This window comes from Corvus kubaryi, unplaced genomic scaffold, assembly GCF_017639235.1.
Source record: "Corvus kubaryi isolate FWS band 111438036 unplaced genomic scaffold, C.kubaryi_AGA036_p1.0 37266, whole genome shotgun sequence".
Lineage (NCBI taxonomy): Eukaryota > Metazoa > Chordata > Aves > Passeriformes > Corvidae > Corvus > Corvus kubaryi.
The window spans coordinates 5,961,904-5,977,133 of NW_024581081.1; the positions used below are offsets into that span (position 1 = coordinate 5,961,904).

Below are 15,230 nucleotides of genomic sequence, written 5' to 3' on the forward strand. Positions count from 1 at the left end.
TCCTTGAAATAAAAGGCAGTAAAATCATGTAACAAAATGTTGTTACCCAGTTAGACAAATAATTTCACTGAAATATGTAAACAGAAACATATCTGGACTTGGTTGTCATTTCTCATAAGAACTAGAGTTTGGGGAATCCATGTGTGGTTTCCTTTCCAGGGGTAACTGTCTGGAAGAATTCTTTTTCACACCAGAGCACCCATTGCCCCCAAACAAAGAATTGGGTTGTTAACAAGCAGAGCAGCCACTCCTCCCCGCACAGCTGAGAGAGAGAGCCTGAATTCCACCAACAGCAGGGAAACAATTCCTCACTATAGTTGCGGGGTGTTTTAAAATTATAGTTTACCACCCCTCTCTCTCCCCCTAGTTTTTCATCAAAACCACCCTGGCTATGTTATCTTTATGGCAACTATACTTAAAATAAACTGTTGAAGAAAATTGTCCCATCTGCAAACTTTATCTAAATCCCATGGTTCAGGTAGCAAAAGGAACTCCTGCATCACAAGAGACTCCTCATGGAAATTACAAATGCAACGTTTTCTATCAACATGCCTTTTCAGTGACCTGCTCAGAAGAAACACCAAGAGACTGTTTACCAGACCAGCATCTTAAAAATAAAAAGAAACAGAGTAAAACATTCAGCTGTGTATCTGTGGGAAAGAGACCTCTAGCCCATCTCTCCGAAACACAGCTAAACACAGTGAACTTTCACTGTTCACTCTTTGCTAGCAATTATAAACTGAAAATTTAATCTTCTGGATAGACCTGGCATGCATTCCATGCACTGTTGAAACCCTACAGGTTAAGTAGGATGCAAGTGATGCACGGACCCTGCCTGGTCTTCTGCCCAAGGCTAAATTTCACCATTCAATATCTCAGTATCATTTCTGCTGAGCTCAATCATGCCTTAGAAGAAACTGAGTGCTCTGAGAATTCATTGGCTTAACAGTATCAGTTTGCTCTTCTTTTATCTGCTCTGCTTTGGCCTTCTAGTTTATTTTCCTCCTTCTGTCTGCATGAGAGCTAAGCCCTTGAGCTGTTCCTTTCGTCCTATTTTACATCTCTGGATAAAAGAGGACTGTTCATGTTCTGCGTACCAAGCAGACTGTGGGAAAATGGATGCTACTGTGTGACAGGGCTGAGGCTTCACCCCCACTTTGGAAGTGACACGAAAAGTCAACTTCACACTTGTGATAAACAGTGCAGAAGCTACCATGGCTTTCCGCTGGCATTATCCATCACCACAGTGAACGCAGATGGTTGGTAGCCCAGAAGAATGAAACAAAAGAGCTTTATAAATTAGCTCTTGAAGGTTTTTCTGTGAAAAGGAAGCCTTGTTCCTATTCCTTGATATTTAAGGATGATTCAGAGGGTGTCATAAATAAAAACCTGCTTGTTTTCTCAGATGGAAAGTTCAGACTTTTCTCTAGGAGACACTGTGTCTGGAGAAGTCACAGAAATGTGACAAGAGTCAAAAACCTGAAAATGAGGAATTCAGAAGTAATGGGATTTTTCAAGTGAACCATTTTAAGTTTAGAGTTTTGTCTGTGTTTGTGAGCCTATGTATTCCTGGTGACTGACAAGCCTGGGAGAAGATAGGGCTGTATCAGCCATCCACACGCCTGCCACTTTTGCTAGCTGGTTAGCCCTCTCAGGACGTATTTGTCTGGTCCTCCCCACTTCTGAGACTACTTCTGGCAAGACTGGATGAAAACCTAATTCCTGTAGTTTATAAGATGAAAAACAGACAATGCCCCTTCACCTCTGAATAAACCACTAATCCTTCCAACCTCTGAAAAAGACTCCTAACTCCTAGGAACACTGATGGGAGGCTTTCAGGAATTGTTCATGTAATGCACAATGCTGAAAAAAAAAGAGCAGAACTTTTGGAGGAGGGTATGTGTTCCCTTTTAATTATGTAAACAGGAATGCTGTCTAGGAATAAAATATGTTTTCATCCAGTAGAGTGCTGTTGTTCCCACTTCCCAGTGGAAGTGTGAATTTTGACCCAATGTGTGAGAGCCACACACATCATAGGAAAGTGCCTTGGCTCCTTTAATGTGTTGCTGGATATTGAAGGCTTTGTGAGTAATTCACATCAGCCTCCTGCTCCCTTTAAGCCAGCCTGTGGCCTGAACTGCACAACTCTCCTGCAGGAGAGGCAAGAAGCTCCCGCCAAGCAGCTGTGCAGCTCTGCAGGATGATGCTCTCTGTGCCTCCCCTCCTGCTTCCTGCACTGGATGTGGATGGGCAGAGATTTGCCTTGATCCCAAATTCCCTTTGGGAGGAGAAAACATGAACACTTGTAAAAATCATAGGAAAGTGCAAAGGGAGTTGAATAATTGGAACACTGGTATATACTTCACAGCAACAAGCAACGGAATAGGACTAAGAAAAAAAAATATAGGCAAAGTGCCAGGGAAGAAAAAGACTCAGATGTTAAATTACAGTGCTGTCCCACTTCTTGACCAACTTAACCTTCTCAAGAGACTTTTTGAAGGAAAATATTAAAAATATAAAGGGACAAATGACACTGCATTGGCACTCATTACTAATGAGCCTGAATGATGTCCTGCTATTTTAAAAGTGCTTCATGCAGGTCACTCTTCAATTAGAACTGTGACACTGACTGGTGTCTCTTGTCAACTCAGCAGTTCCCAAAACACATTGTTCAATGCATCTCACAGCTGATCAGGGTAGTCCCCTCACAGGGTACAGTAGGGCTGCTCTACAATGTTGACTGTTGACCTCTTGTCAAGCAAGTGGTGCAATGATGCCATCCACCATCCCAGATTAGTTTTTAAAGGACTAAATGCACTGAAAGAATGGGAGCCCCAGAAGCATGAAAACTTTGACTTCCTCCAAAACTGCAGTACAGCCCTGGAATAGCCTGGGTCACTGCTGTAGCAAGTGCCCTAAAAGCAGTGTTACTGAGAGAGAAGGAGAGACCATGATGAGCTGAGTCCATGACACAGAGCAGATAGAACAAGAGGTGAAGCCTATGATGAAACAGTTGTCCATTAGTTATCAGGGCTGTACAGCTCATGCCTGGAGAAGCAGAGAAGGTTTGTGGCAGATGTGTCTGGGGAATCTTCATGGTTTGCAGAAGAGGGAAGGAGTTACTTGGGACAAGAAGAAGGGGTATATGAATGAATGTTCAGAGGTGGTACAGAAAAGTAGAGTAGCTATGTATTTTCCTATTTTGTATCTAGTCCTGTTTTGCAACCGATCAAGACTGCATGCCAGCTCTAGCTGTGTGAATAAAACAAACCCAGAACACGTATTTGCCTGTGCCAATAGCTTTAACTGAGGAAATGGGAAGTACACATTAAGCCAGGCATCAGAGGACAGGAATTTTGTGCCAAGGCACTCAGTAAAAGCAACAGAGGGAAGAAAACATGGATAGAGAAAATTATCTGGGAAAGCTAAAATGCCAGCAATTACTAGAGCTGTGTGAGTGTTTCTCAGGTCAGCTGGCCCAGGGAGTGTGGGACTCAGTGGGACCCTTTTGTCAACATGACTGCCTAAGCATTACTTCTGCACCTATCACATCTCTGCACACTTAATTTGTTCTCAAATTGCTTCTTTTCTGTAAAAAAGAAAAAGAACCCTATGGTCTTTATTTTTTGGGATGAGCTTTAGATATGTGCTTACAGAGAGTGCATCAGTAATGTAGATGAACATGTCATCAAAGCAAATGTAATGTGATTTGTTCTCATTTTCATTCTTCTTTGTCTAACACAGTGAATCAATGTTTACTTACAAGCATGCTTTCACTCTAAATGACCCATGCAAGCTCAGTGAGGTTAAATGAGGCCAGAGTTTGAAAAAAAAATAGAAATTCAGTGATGCAGTAAGCACTGGTAACAATAATACAGATTTTACACTGCAAAGCTTTTGGGAAAAAACAACTGGCAGTTGGAAAAGCCATGCTTGCCCTGTTCTCCTAAATCTCTCACAAACTTCCTTTACAGATCATCGACATTTTTAATGCACCTGCTCTTGTCAGATCAACCAGTAAAATGACTTAGTAACACTCACTTCAACACCAACATTTGGCAAAGATTGATGACTTGTTGGTGTGCTGGCATAGGTAGGATTGAAGAAAGAGGAGCAGACGTGAAGAGACACATATATTTTTTCTTTGTGAAATTGGATTCTCAGAAATATGCAAGTCACAGAATCACAGAACAGGTCAGTTTGGAAGGGACCACCGTGGGTCATCTGATCCAACCTCCTTGCTCAAGCAGGGACATCCCAGAGCACATGGCACAGGATTGTGTCCCTACAGTTCTTGAATATCTGCAGTGAGGGAGATGCCAAAACCTCTCAGGGCAATCTGCTCATGGTGATAAATAGCAAAACACCATGAGCAACTGCAGCTTCTCCTTACAGTCAGCAAAGTGATGTTTCCAATTAGTCTGGGTGCTTGCTCCTGAAATGCTGAGTTGCTTACTCTGTGATACCTGTATTTCCAAATGCAAGACCACTCTGCATAAGGAAATGCAAATAATGCATCTGAAGAAGGGCCAATCGTGCCTGGCAAATTTGGCAGCCTTCTATGACAGAGTAACAGCAGTGGTGAACGAGAAAAGAGGATCTTGTGTCACCTACCTGGACTTGTGCAAAGCATCTGACACTGTCCCACATGACATCCCTGTCTCTAAAATGAAGAGACAAGAATTTTAATGGATGGACCTCTCCGTGGATAAGGAATTGGCTGGATTGCTGCACTGAAAGAGTTGTGGTCAATGGCTCAGTGTATTGTGTCCATCCCCAGGGCCCTCAACATAGGAAGGACACGGAACTGTTGAAGTAGGTCCAGAAGAGGGCCACAAAGATGATCAGAGGGCTGGAACACATCTCCTATGAAGACACGCAGAGAGCTGGGGTTTCTCAGCCTGGAGAAGAAAAGGCTCTGGGGAGGTCATATTGTGGCCTTCTAGTACCTAAAAAGGGGGCCTACTAGAGAGCTGGAGAGGGAGTTTTTACAAGGGCATGTAGTAATAAGGCGAAGGAGAACGGCTTCAAATTGAAAGAGAGCAGGTTTAAATAAGGTATTTACCACTGTGAGGGTGGTGAGGCGCTGGAACAGGGTGCCCAGGGAAGCCATGGATGCCCTGTTCCCAGAACTGCTCAAGGTCATGTTGGATGGGGCTCCGAGCAACTTGGCCTATTGAAAGGTGTCCCTGCCTGTGACAGGAGGTTGGGACTAGACAATCCTTAAGGTCCCCTTCCAACCCAGATAACTTTATGATTCCAAGATAACGCAGAGCTGGTTGAGGTCACAGAAGTAAAATTTCAGGAAAAAAAAAGGCTGAAGTGTCAGACTGAGCAGTTCAAATGGAAACAGACTTGCTGTCATAAATGGAGAAAGATAAATACACGTCTCTATACTAAACAATCCTCAATACCTATGAATGATAGCTTGGAACTGGTTGGTGGCTTGTTCTGCTTGGGCACACAGAGGTGTGAAGGGGAACAATGCCATCCCTGATGCACCTTAAGGAATGGTGGCCAGGTTAACACCCTTTCCACTATTCTTTGCGCGGTGTGTGCGTGGTCACACCGCTTGTGCTGACCAACCTGATGTGATAATCCCTGGTCAAGACCAAGACAGCTCAATCAAAAGCTCTTCCTGAGGGCTAACCCTGCCCCTGGGGAGCAAAGCCCAAGGGTGTTTGGAAGTTCTGCACAGGTTTGGCCAACAAAAGTCCTGTCCTCTTCTCTGCTCCTCAGACTGTGTCCAACTTGGTACCAGAGCTTCCCTGCCATCTTATGATAAATGATAGCATAGCTGACAACACTATCTTTCACAAAGCACGAGTGAATCTGGATCAAAGTCTTGTAAGTCTTCAATCTTAAGGCCAGGTGAGTATCCACAAGCCAAATACCTAAGCTGCTCTCACCTCAGGTAACCTGCAGTTAATTAGCAATCTATGTGACTAGTTTAACTAAATTTTTCATATGTTTGTAAAGAAGAGTGATGGGAGATTAGTATTAAATACATTTCACAATAAATATGGCTAGCATTAAATATAAACTAATTTTTTAAAAGACAAATGCAGAAAGCATTCACAGGAGTTTTATCAGTGTTATTCCTTCTCTCTTGACTCTACTTACCTGTCTGACAACATTTCAAAGGAGCAGTTCACAGACGTTTACTGAATAACTTTAACACAGCCTGCCTATACCAAGATGCAAACCATTCTTGGTGAGCAGACTCTGGCCTTTAACTGTTTGTACATTGTTTCTCCACATATCTGCCAAATTATCCACCCTAATTACTTCATCTTGGGTGTCTTAGATGCAGAATTAGGCCCAGAGCAAAGACATAAACTCAATAAAATTCCTTATGCTTGCTCAAAACAAAAAAAAGCACATCTGACATCACTACACGAATATCCTTAACTCATTCACTGACTTCTGGCAGCCTCTATCCTGTCACCCACATGTACAATTAAAGCTTGAATCACCACTGAGGGAAGTTAATGGCATCATTCCCAGGGACCACAATGGCTTTCAAATCCAACCGTTCTATGGATCTATCTAATTCTGATGCGGTTCTCATCCTGCTCCATATAAACTAACCCCATTACAAGCTCATGATGTTCATATTCCTTTTTTTTTTTTTTTTTTTTAATGTCAATGGCATCTCCTGTTCATCAGCTTTTTGTTTTAGATACATTTTTTAACCTCATTTTCCCTTTAGCTTGTCCATCAGAACTATCCAGATACCTGGAACCATGGAATGGTATAACTATGGAACTACTTTCCCCTTGTGAATCTCTTCCTCATGATTTTTTTATTAAGATGGGCACTGTTTGCAGCACAGTCCAGATACAAGTCAAAAGTCAAAGGCTGGGGTTTTTTTCCCCTATTCAAGCATGTGAGTGCATGTAAGTAATATTTATTTTCTACTTCAGCTGATTCTGACAAGATAGGGGTAATTGGTATCTTGAATTAACCATGTCAAATCTAGGAATGATACAAAATGGCAGGGAGTTTCATGCAGCTCATGTCTTACTAATCTTCAAAGCCCTACTCTGAAGAATTTATCTTTACAATCTTTAAGTGCATCTGGTATTTCTATTTGAGCTTGTTCAGCTCACTACATGTGAGGGGAGCACACCTTTCCAGGAAACATCCAGTAATCTGAATTTGCCTGAAAACCTTTTAAAACTATCCAGCAAATTCAAGTCATTCCTCTTTCCTCCTTCGGTGTCCTCACACCTCCCAGCACTGTTTCAACACATGCATGAAAAATAGAAAAAGGAAAATTATAAAAGCTCACCCCTACATTTCATCTGAATAAAATCCAGCTGGTGAATTGACTGCAGTAAAGGTTCACTATCCAGAGTCAAGTCAAACTCAGCAGACACTTTTGGCTCCAAGGCTCCTTTGACCCACTGTTCCTGAGACACCTGAACACGCTTGATTAAAGCATCCGAAATCTGAAAGAGAGCATCAAGTTTATAATGAAATGGCAGATGCACACATTAAAAATGACAGAATGCCTGTGTAACACAGCACAAAGGAAACAGGATTAAGACAGCAAAACAGATGAGGTGGGATCTGGTTGTTTTGGGGTGAGGTCCATTTATGTTGCATCCTTTCATCTTGTCTTTTCAAAATAAATCTCATCTTAGGCTAGGAAAGTAAAAACTGCATTTATAAAGCCTGTTAAGATTATGTTGTGTGTCATGCCTTTGAATGCCACATATAATTCTGTACTCTGTTCTCTGATCTGCACAGTCTACTTTTGCTCTCCTGTTTAAAAAGAAGTTGCTCAAAGAGAAGCTTAGAGTGTCTCCATTCAGCAGAGATGATTCAGTGGATGAAAGCTAAAGGATTAAAAAAATCAAATGGTAAGGAAGGTATATATTACTCACAGTGAGGGTGGTAAATTGTCAGATAGATTTTCAAAGTATATGATGGATTTTCTACCATTACATTAAAACTGAATTTAATTTTTAAAGCTTTGCTCTTACTCAGCCCGCAGACAATTAGGCCAAAAGTCAAACTAAAATGATCACAACAGACACTTCGGAAGTGAAATCCTGGCTCTGTGGAAATCAATGAACTCAACTGTCCTTGAGTTCAGTGAAGCTGCCATTTGGATATCTGGAGTCCCTCATGGTGAACTTCCTGTAAGTCACATGGAGTAGAATTTTTTTCTGGGTATATCAGAGAGTTTTCTTTTGTTGCAGGAATTCAGATACTTTTCCTCATTACTTTTACTGAGGACACTCCTGTCTGAGCCCCTGCATCAACAGCTCCTAATCATTCTGTGCTGTAAGTGGAGGAGCATCCCATAGCCTCGTGCAACCTTGGAGTCACTTACTGGGATGCTGGATCCCTTGGCCGTGTCTCAATATCCTGGCTGCAGGAGTAGCTGCTCAAAGTAATGCAGTGACTGAGCATCTGCTGGCTGTCTTGAAAGCATCATTAGATAAACCAGTAAAAATAAAATAAAAAATGGTTTGGGTTTTTTTATAAAGGGGAGCTGCAAAGAACAAAGCCCCAAAAGTTACAGGGAAAGTATGCTTAAAAGAAAATAAAGCATATATCTAGATAGCATGTAGGTAAGACCTAAAGGTTTCATTCGTCCTGTAGTGTCCAACCAACAGCCTGTTAAAATCTGAGTAATCATAAGACTAATCTACACCCCACATTCCCCTCTCTTGCTTGAGACTAGACATGACAGTAACAACCGGTCTGGAGTGCTAATAGGTTTAAATTGGCTAATTCTCATCCTGTTTTTTAGGGATGCTCTGACAGATCCACAACACTCATGCATTCATGTGTGTAGGCAATTTTGTTTGATGTGCCTTTCTTCTTAGGCAATTAATAAGGCAACAAAAATAATAGGGCAAAATAAAATAATAAACATATTAGAATAAATTAAGCAAAATAATTTATGGGAAAATAACACTGTAATTGTTTTGTCTCATCAATAGACACTTTCACTGTTTGCGCCTAAGAAACAATATCCTGCAAATTAAGGCAAGTATTGCCTAGGCCATATTTTGCAAAGAAAACGTACCTGGAGCTACAACAGGTCTTGAAGCTACATGAGATGCAACAATCTCAGTGAAGCAAAGCTACATGCAAGCCCCTTCAAAGTAGATTTCCTTACAGGGGAGATGTTGAAAGGACTCTTTCAATGGGAAAGCAAAGGGGAGGAGCACAAGGGGGAGAAGTACTACTCTGCTGAGTCACTGACCTCTCCACATTGATCAGAGAGCTCTGTGGGGCCCTGTGTTGGGTTTCTCAGACGAGAATAAAATAATATTCTGCAAAAAGCTATCATTAACTGCATAGCATCTTTCTTTCAGCCTAGAAGGAAAGGCTGGCAAGAGGAAAGACATCACGAGTTAGGCAAGCGGTGTGACCACTAAGTCCCCACCTCAGTCAGGGTGCAGCTGTTAAAGCCATCTCTTTGCTGGGACACTCAGGCTCTCTGAGTTTTTAGACAGTATTTATAGGAGTTAAGGTGAACCTGCCTTGGAGGTGGAAGGGGCTAATTAACAAAGCCACACATTTTTAGACTTAGCTTTAACATATTTTCCTTTTTTTCCCCCCCCAGAACATCAGGAAGAAAAATACCTGTAAAAACCCAGAGGGATCATTTTCTTTGATAACTTCTAGGCAGTATTCCATAAGCCCTGTTGACTGGCGTAGCTTCAGCGTACAGTGATTTATTTGGTCCCAAACAACCTGGAAAACAAACATCAGCACAGTTCTATGACTGCCTCAGCTTGCAGTGAATTGTATAAAATTATTTTAGAAGAGACAAGGAATGGAAGAGTGTGTTAAATCTATGCTTAATTTAGCCACCATATGGCCATTGCCGTATCTCCATCAGCTTCACTCTCTTGCTCTGTATTGTAAATACCGATAATTAGCTTGGCAAACTGTTGTGCATGGGGAATCTCAATTTTCAGAGCAGATTAATTGCTCAAAGATTAGGCTTGCTTGGGGCAGAAAGGGCACAGAACATGTTTCTGCATTTGCAGTGTTCACATTTTCAGTCACACTTTAACTAACATCTGAGCTTTTAAAAAGTCCTTCACTTTAGAGGCAAACTCCTGGAGTGGTTTCTTGCAGATCACACTCTAACATTGTCTTTATCATTGAACCCACTCTGCTAAAGAACACATTGCCAGGATTACGAAATAAAAGAGCTGCATCCCATTTTTCCAGATTTTAGCCTTGATTCTGCTGCCACATGGCTGTGGACTAGGTCTAACAGCACTGTGTTCTGCAGGACAACTTGTGAGAGCAGTCAACTGCAGGGTTTGCTGTGCTGTCAGCAGTTATGTCCTAAGTGTTGGTACTTGTTAAGCAAGCTAAATATTGATCTCAGGTAGATTCTGTTAACAGATTATGTTAGATAATCCACTTCAAATTTTCCTTCTGTCTTAGATACTTTTAATGCAAATGGCACTATAAGTACCTCAAAATCACATGAAGTTCAGCATTTTAAGAAATGTGTCTATTTAAGTATTTCTTGACTGCCACTTTGTTCAACCATTTTAGATTTCTTCTTGCCATCTCCTTTTACTGCATTTCTTTAATACATTTTGAGTAGCTCATGCATTTCTGGAGGTGGCTTACTTGAATTTAAAGATTTGAAGAGATATCAAAATCACAACTGTTTACTTGGGCAGAAGGTCCCAAAATCCAAACCATACACAGGTTTCACTGATAAGCATCTCAAAAGATAGCCCCAAACCATCAGATAAATAAAGATTGATGGCCTCATTCAATAAACTGCTGAAGTATATCCATCATTTAAAGTGTGTAGGCATAGTTCACTAAACTGCTGAACTGGAACCTGCTAAAGGACTTTAAAATTTGGTTACTAGGAAATTTCATGGTGTAAAGGGTTGGGGAACTTGACAAAACACACCAGGTATCTATCAGCAGCAGTGCTGAGCTGATGAGAGAAGCGCTCACCTTCAGCTTGTGCTCACGCTCCTTGGTGACCTTTGTGAGCAGTTTTGCCTTTTGCCGTGTTAATGCATCAACCAAGGCATCGCACTGAGCGACAAGACAGGCTTCGTAATCCAACCCGTTCTCCTAGAACAAGGTGAGAGTCATACTCATCAAAGAAAGCATAGTTTGCATCTTAAGCTATTGCTCATACCTGCTTTTCTATTCAGAAAAGCTTTCCTTCCAAGACCCTCAGCATTTTTGTTGCCTTTCTGGTTTCATTACAGCTATTACAGCTGTACCAGTAATAGCTGCATGATATAAAATGAAAAATGAAAAATGAAACAGTAAAATGACGTGCCACGAATGGTCTCATTCACAGCCTTGATTTACTGGCACTTTCTGGACAACAGATGTAGTACAACATAATGTAAATGCTAAATGTAACATACATAGTGCATACATACATAAGAGGATTCTGCTCCAATCTGTTTTAATTATCCCACTGTAGCAACTTTGAAATCACTGGCTCTATACCACATCAATTAGAACAGAATTATGGAGCAGAATCTGGTCTACTGCCTTATGACGAGGAAATTAATGAGGTACAAAGCCCTAAGGTTTGTGTGTTGCTTCGAGTACTTTTTTTTAAAATAGCTAGCACTTGGCAGTGGAGCTATGTACTTGATTAGCTTTTAAAAAAAAGGGCAAGTTTCTATTCACATTATGGTAAAATTCTTTGTTCGGCAGAAACCAGCATGAGGTATACAACACTGAGCCTTTACTAAGGTCTGGATATAATTTAGCATTACATAAATCCCTGGAACTGCTGCCGTAGGACCCATTCAGAGGAAGACTCTCCCTCACCTCCTCTGCTCATGAGACTAGAAGAAAGCTTTCAACCTCCTCTTCCAAGTACGTGTGCTATCAGTTTTCCTCCCACATACCCCAATTAAAAAAAAAAAAGCATAATTAAATGTGAGAAGATTTTAAACATGTATTGAAGGAGAAGCACCTCTTTGCTAAGCCATTGTACTCCCCTAACTAATTACTATCTCTTAGCTCTTTTGTTTTTCTCTTCTTTTCTACTCATTTGCTTTGTCTTCTTTATTTGGAGTTCAAAATTTTCAGCACTGTACTCCCTTCCCTCACTGTGACCCGCACATCCCATTCTCCAGCTGATGGATGCAGGGTCAGTGGTCCCAGAGAGGACCCCACTGCAGTCCTAGACCTGTCAGCAAGATGTGGGCGGGGGTTTATCTGGTGGTGGGGAGACACCAGACAGCTCAGTTCCTGCTCACAGGTTTGTCTTAGACTCTTCCTGTTTGCATCTCTCCCTCCTCGGCTTGTATCTCACCCAGCTCCCCCTTAAGCCCATTTCCATCCCGTTACTCTTGAAGTGCTGGTTTGTGCACAGAGCCTGAATCAGTCGATGGCTGTAGTGCATCATTTCTCTCCTCATTTTCTGTTCACACATCAAACGGGGTGTTTGGCGATATGCCTCCTTCAAGTGAGAAAGTATGAAATTGTTACAGCAGATGGGAAAATGTGAAAATCAGATCATGACAGCAACAAGGAGAAGCAAGGAAGCAACAGGAGCAATGAGGAACAGGCAGTATCTGAAAAGAAAAGACCAAGAGATATAAAAGTGACCCCAGAGAAGAAAAAGGAAGGAAAAAAGAGGGGGAAACAACAGATCTGCAAAGCAGGGAAAAGAAAAGCAGATTATGAATTTGCAAACTGCCCCGGGTAAGATAAAAGCACGGTTCCTGGTAGCTCTGCCAAACTCAGAGCGAAGATAAAGAGTGTGGTCTGCTGTGCACTGAGACAGGATAATAAAATGTACATATTGCTTGCCCCTTTGTGTAAAAGTATTATTAAAAAGCATTTTTGCTGAGGGGTAAATGTCCATATGCGAGTGTGGCAACCGTCATAAGATTTCTACTGGAAATAACCTGCTCTGAGATATGTGGGTCTGGCTATAAACCTATGCACAAAGGCTACATCTGTTCCCCCCCAAAATAACAGTACAAGAACTGTTTTTTGGTCCAAATGTCAAAAGGCACAGATTGGCTCATGACACATCTAAACCCTTTCCCCTCAAAGAGTGTGGCTGTACCAAACCTGACTACCAGGAGCATTCCCTGGTATGTGCTGTCACCAAAGGCTGCTCGATCATCACATGGGAAGAGTGCAATTTGTCACGGGAGAAAAACATTCCAGGGAGCTCCTTAAGGGTTAAAGCATGTGGGTGATCATCTTGGAGCCATGCCCCAGCCTTGTTTTACTTAGGAATACATATGCAGCTGATTAGTCCTGCTGTTTGGGTTTGCTGAAATTCGATGTTTCACTCAGGCTCAGGGTGAAGACTAGCTCAACATGTGAGGGTCAGATTCAGCTTTGTGCCCAGACTTGGCTAAATGTTGGAGGGTACTGCTGGATATAATTTCTTCTTCTGAGCTCTCCTCTAGCATTTTAAGCAACGAGCAGCATCAAATAAATGGCTTGGTCTTTTGATCTAACTGTAGCAGCTCCCTTATGCAGAGCAATTTGGCAGTGATTTTATTGAAACACATTAAAGGATTTTACAGCATAGTCATAAATAGTCATAATAGGCCACTTCTAGGTTTCAGGAGGGAAAAATACATTTTTAATGGAGCTAGATGACTCAAGAAAGATTGGTGATAGACTGCTGCTTTGGATGGGTTATCCCATCCTAAAACAGCTGTTAATACCTACAGGAAGAAGTGCTCTCTAGATGTGCCTGTCTTTTCTCCTTGGACAGTGAAAGACGTCTAAGTGAGTAGACTAGCTGCGCTACATAACTGTTAAATGGGTGAGTCAGCTGAGAGAAACCTCACACTACAGCCAAAATACAGCACATTACAGGTGCCAGTCAGTGCCTTTGCATGAGTTTCATTCAGTTAAATGTCCTTTAATTTTACCGTTTCTCAGTTTTGGTTTGTTCCCTCCCCCACATGGCCTGGAAGACTGTGAGGGTGAGTAGTTAGGCCGCCCTGAGGCAACCCAAGAGCTTGGGCAGCTCTTGTGGTACGAATTCATTCTCTGGGGCTTTAAGTGGAATACTTTAATGATTAAATTATAAACTTTTTGAACTTCTGCTTTGATTTTCTATTACTAGCAAGCACAGGACTTGTTGATGAAAGATGAGCAAGCAGCAGAGTGGGCTATTGAAGAGCAGAGGATGTATGTCCCATCATTGTAGAGCATTGCTGCAGCAGAAAACAATTGTCCCCTCCTGGGCACTGCACAGCTCAAACTACAGTAGCACATTTCCAGGTACACTCTGCAGGGTGAGAAGGACCTTGAGGATCATGGGACCTCCAGCACTGATGAGTCTAAATTTGATTGTAAATAGGACTTGTTCCATTTTGGGTTTTGTGCCCTCAATTACTGCACTCACCATGAGCCCTTTTTCTGACTACTAAATCTGGACAATTACAGGCATGAAAATAACTTATGCTCCAATAAACAACACATTGATTTAGCAGCAGTAACATTTTTTTTTTTAGTAGAATACTCCTGTATTTTGAGTATGTGTAGGACATTCCTACAAGTACTCTAATAGGCAGGTTGACTGGATTTTGTGCAGACATTAGTACATTTTAAGGAAATGTAAGATGAAAAGCTAGCAGTAAATTTTGAATGTGTTAAAATGAGGACTTATCCTAAATGCCGAATTCAAGCAATTGCAGTCAGGGAGGAGCCCAGAAGCATGACTAATGGATTCAATCAAACACTAATCAACACAGCTCAGATGTCTAGTATTAAGTATCAGCTTTTTGCAATAAACAGCAAACAATCTAGAAACTAAGACGGGCTTGCAGGCATTATTTGATGAATAATTTTACCTAGCGAATCCGTTCAAGAAAGGTCAGATGATTCCAGGAAAGGCAAAGATGAGAATAGCACAGGAAACAAAGTCATCAAATAAATTATTCACTCAATTCTACTGATTATTGTAGTATCAAAACAGATAATATTCTACAGTTACCTGGATCTGCTGCAATAAATTTTTCAGCTGAACCAAAAATTCTTTAGCTTCTTTCGCTTTATCTGAAACACCATTTAAAGCCTGAGACAGCTGTGCCTGCAAGGGAGAAAAAAGGAGGAGAAAAAAGAAAAAGTTAGTGATAAAATGCAAATGTGTTTCTTACTAATCCTTGGATTTGATGATTAATAATGTGCTAAAAGGCTTACTTGTTGCTGCATGTATTCTTAATTCCACAAAGTGTTTGTACTAGAAAATGAATAGTTAAGATTTTTACTGT

At 41.4% G+C, this 15,230-nt stretch overlaps 1 protein-coding gene across 8 annotated transcripts in view; it reads right to left on the reverse strand.

Annotated features, from left to right (window-relative positions):
* Positions 1-15,230, reverse strand: part of TRIM67 (tripartite motif containing 67) — a 41,564-nt gene that overhangs the window by 19,527 nt on the left and 6,807 nt on the right. For 4 of the 8 annotated variants that reach the window (XM_042025195.1, XM_042025191.1, XM_042025193.1 and 1 more), the window contains exons 2-5: positions 14,954-15,049; positions 10,963-11,085; positions 9,610-9,720; positions 7,301-7,454 (exon numbers count right to left, since the gene is read on the reverse strand). In XM_042025195.1, coding sequence (XP_041881129.1) covers positions 7,301-7,454; positions 9,610-9,720; positions 10,963-11,085; positions 14,954-15,049 — 484 coding nt within the window. Of the gene's footprint in view, positions 1-7,294; positions 7,455-9,609; positions 9,721-10,962; positions 11,086-14,953; positions 15,050-15,230 lie in introns of all 8 variants that reach the window. The other 4 variants (XM_042025194.1, XM_042025190.1, XM_042025192.1 and 1 more) reach the window with 1 other exon arrangement.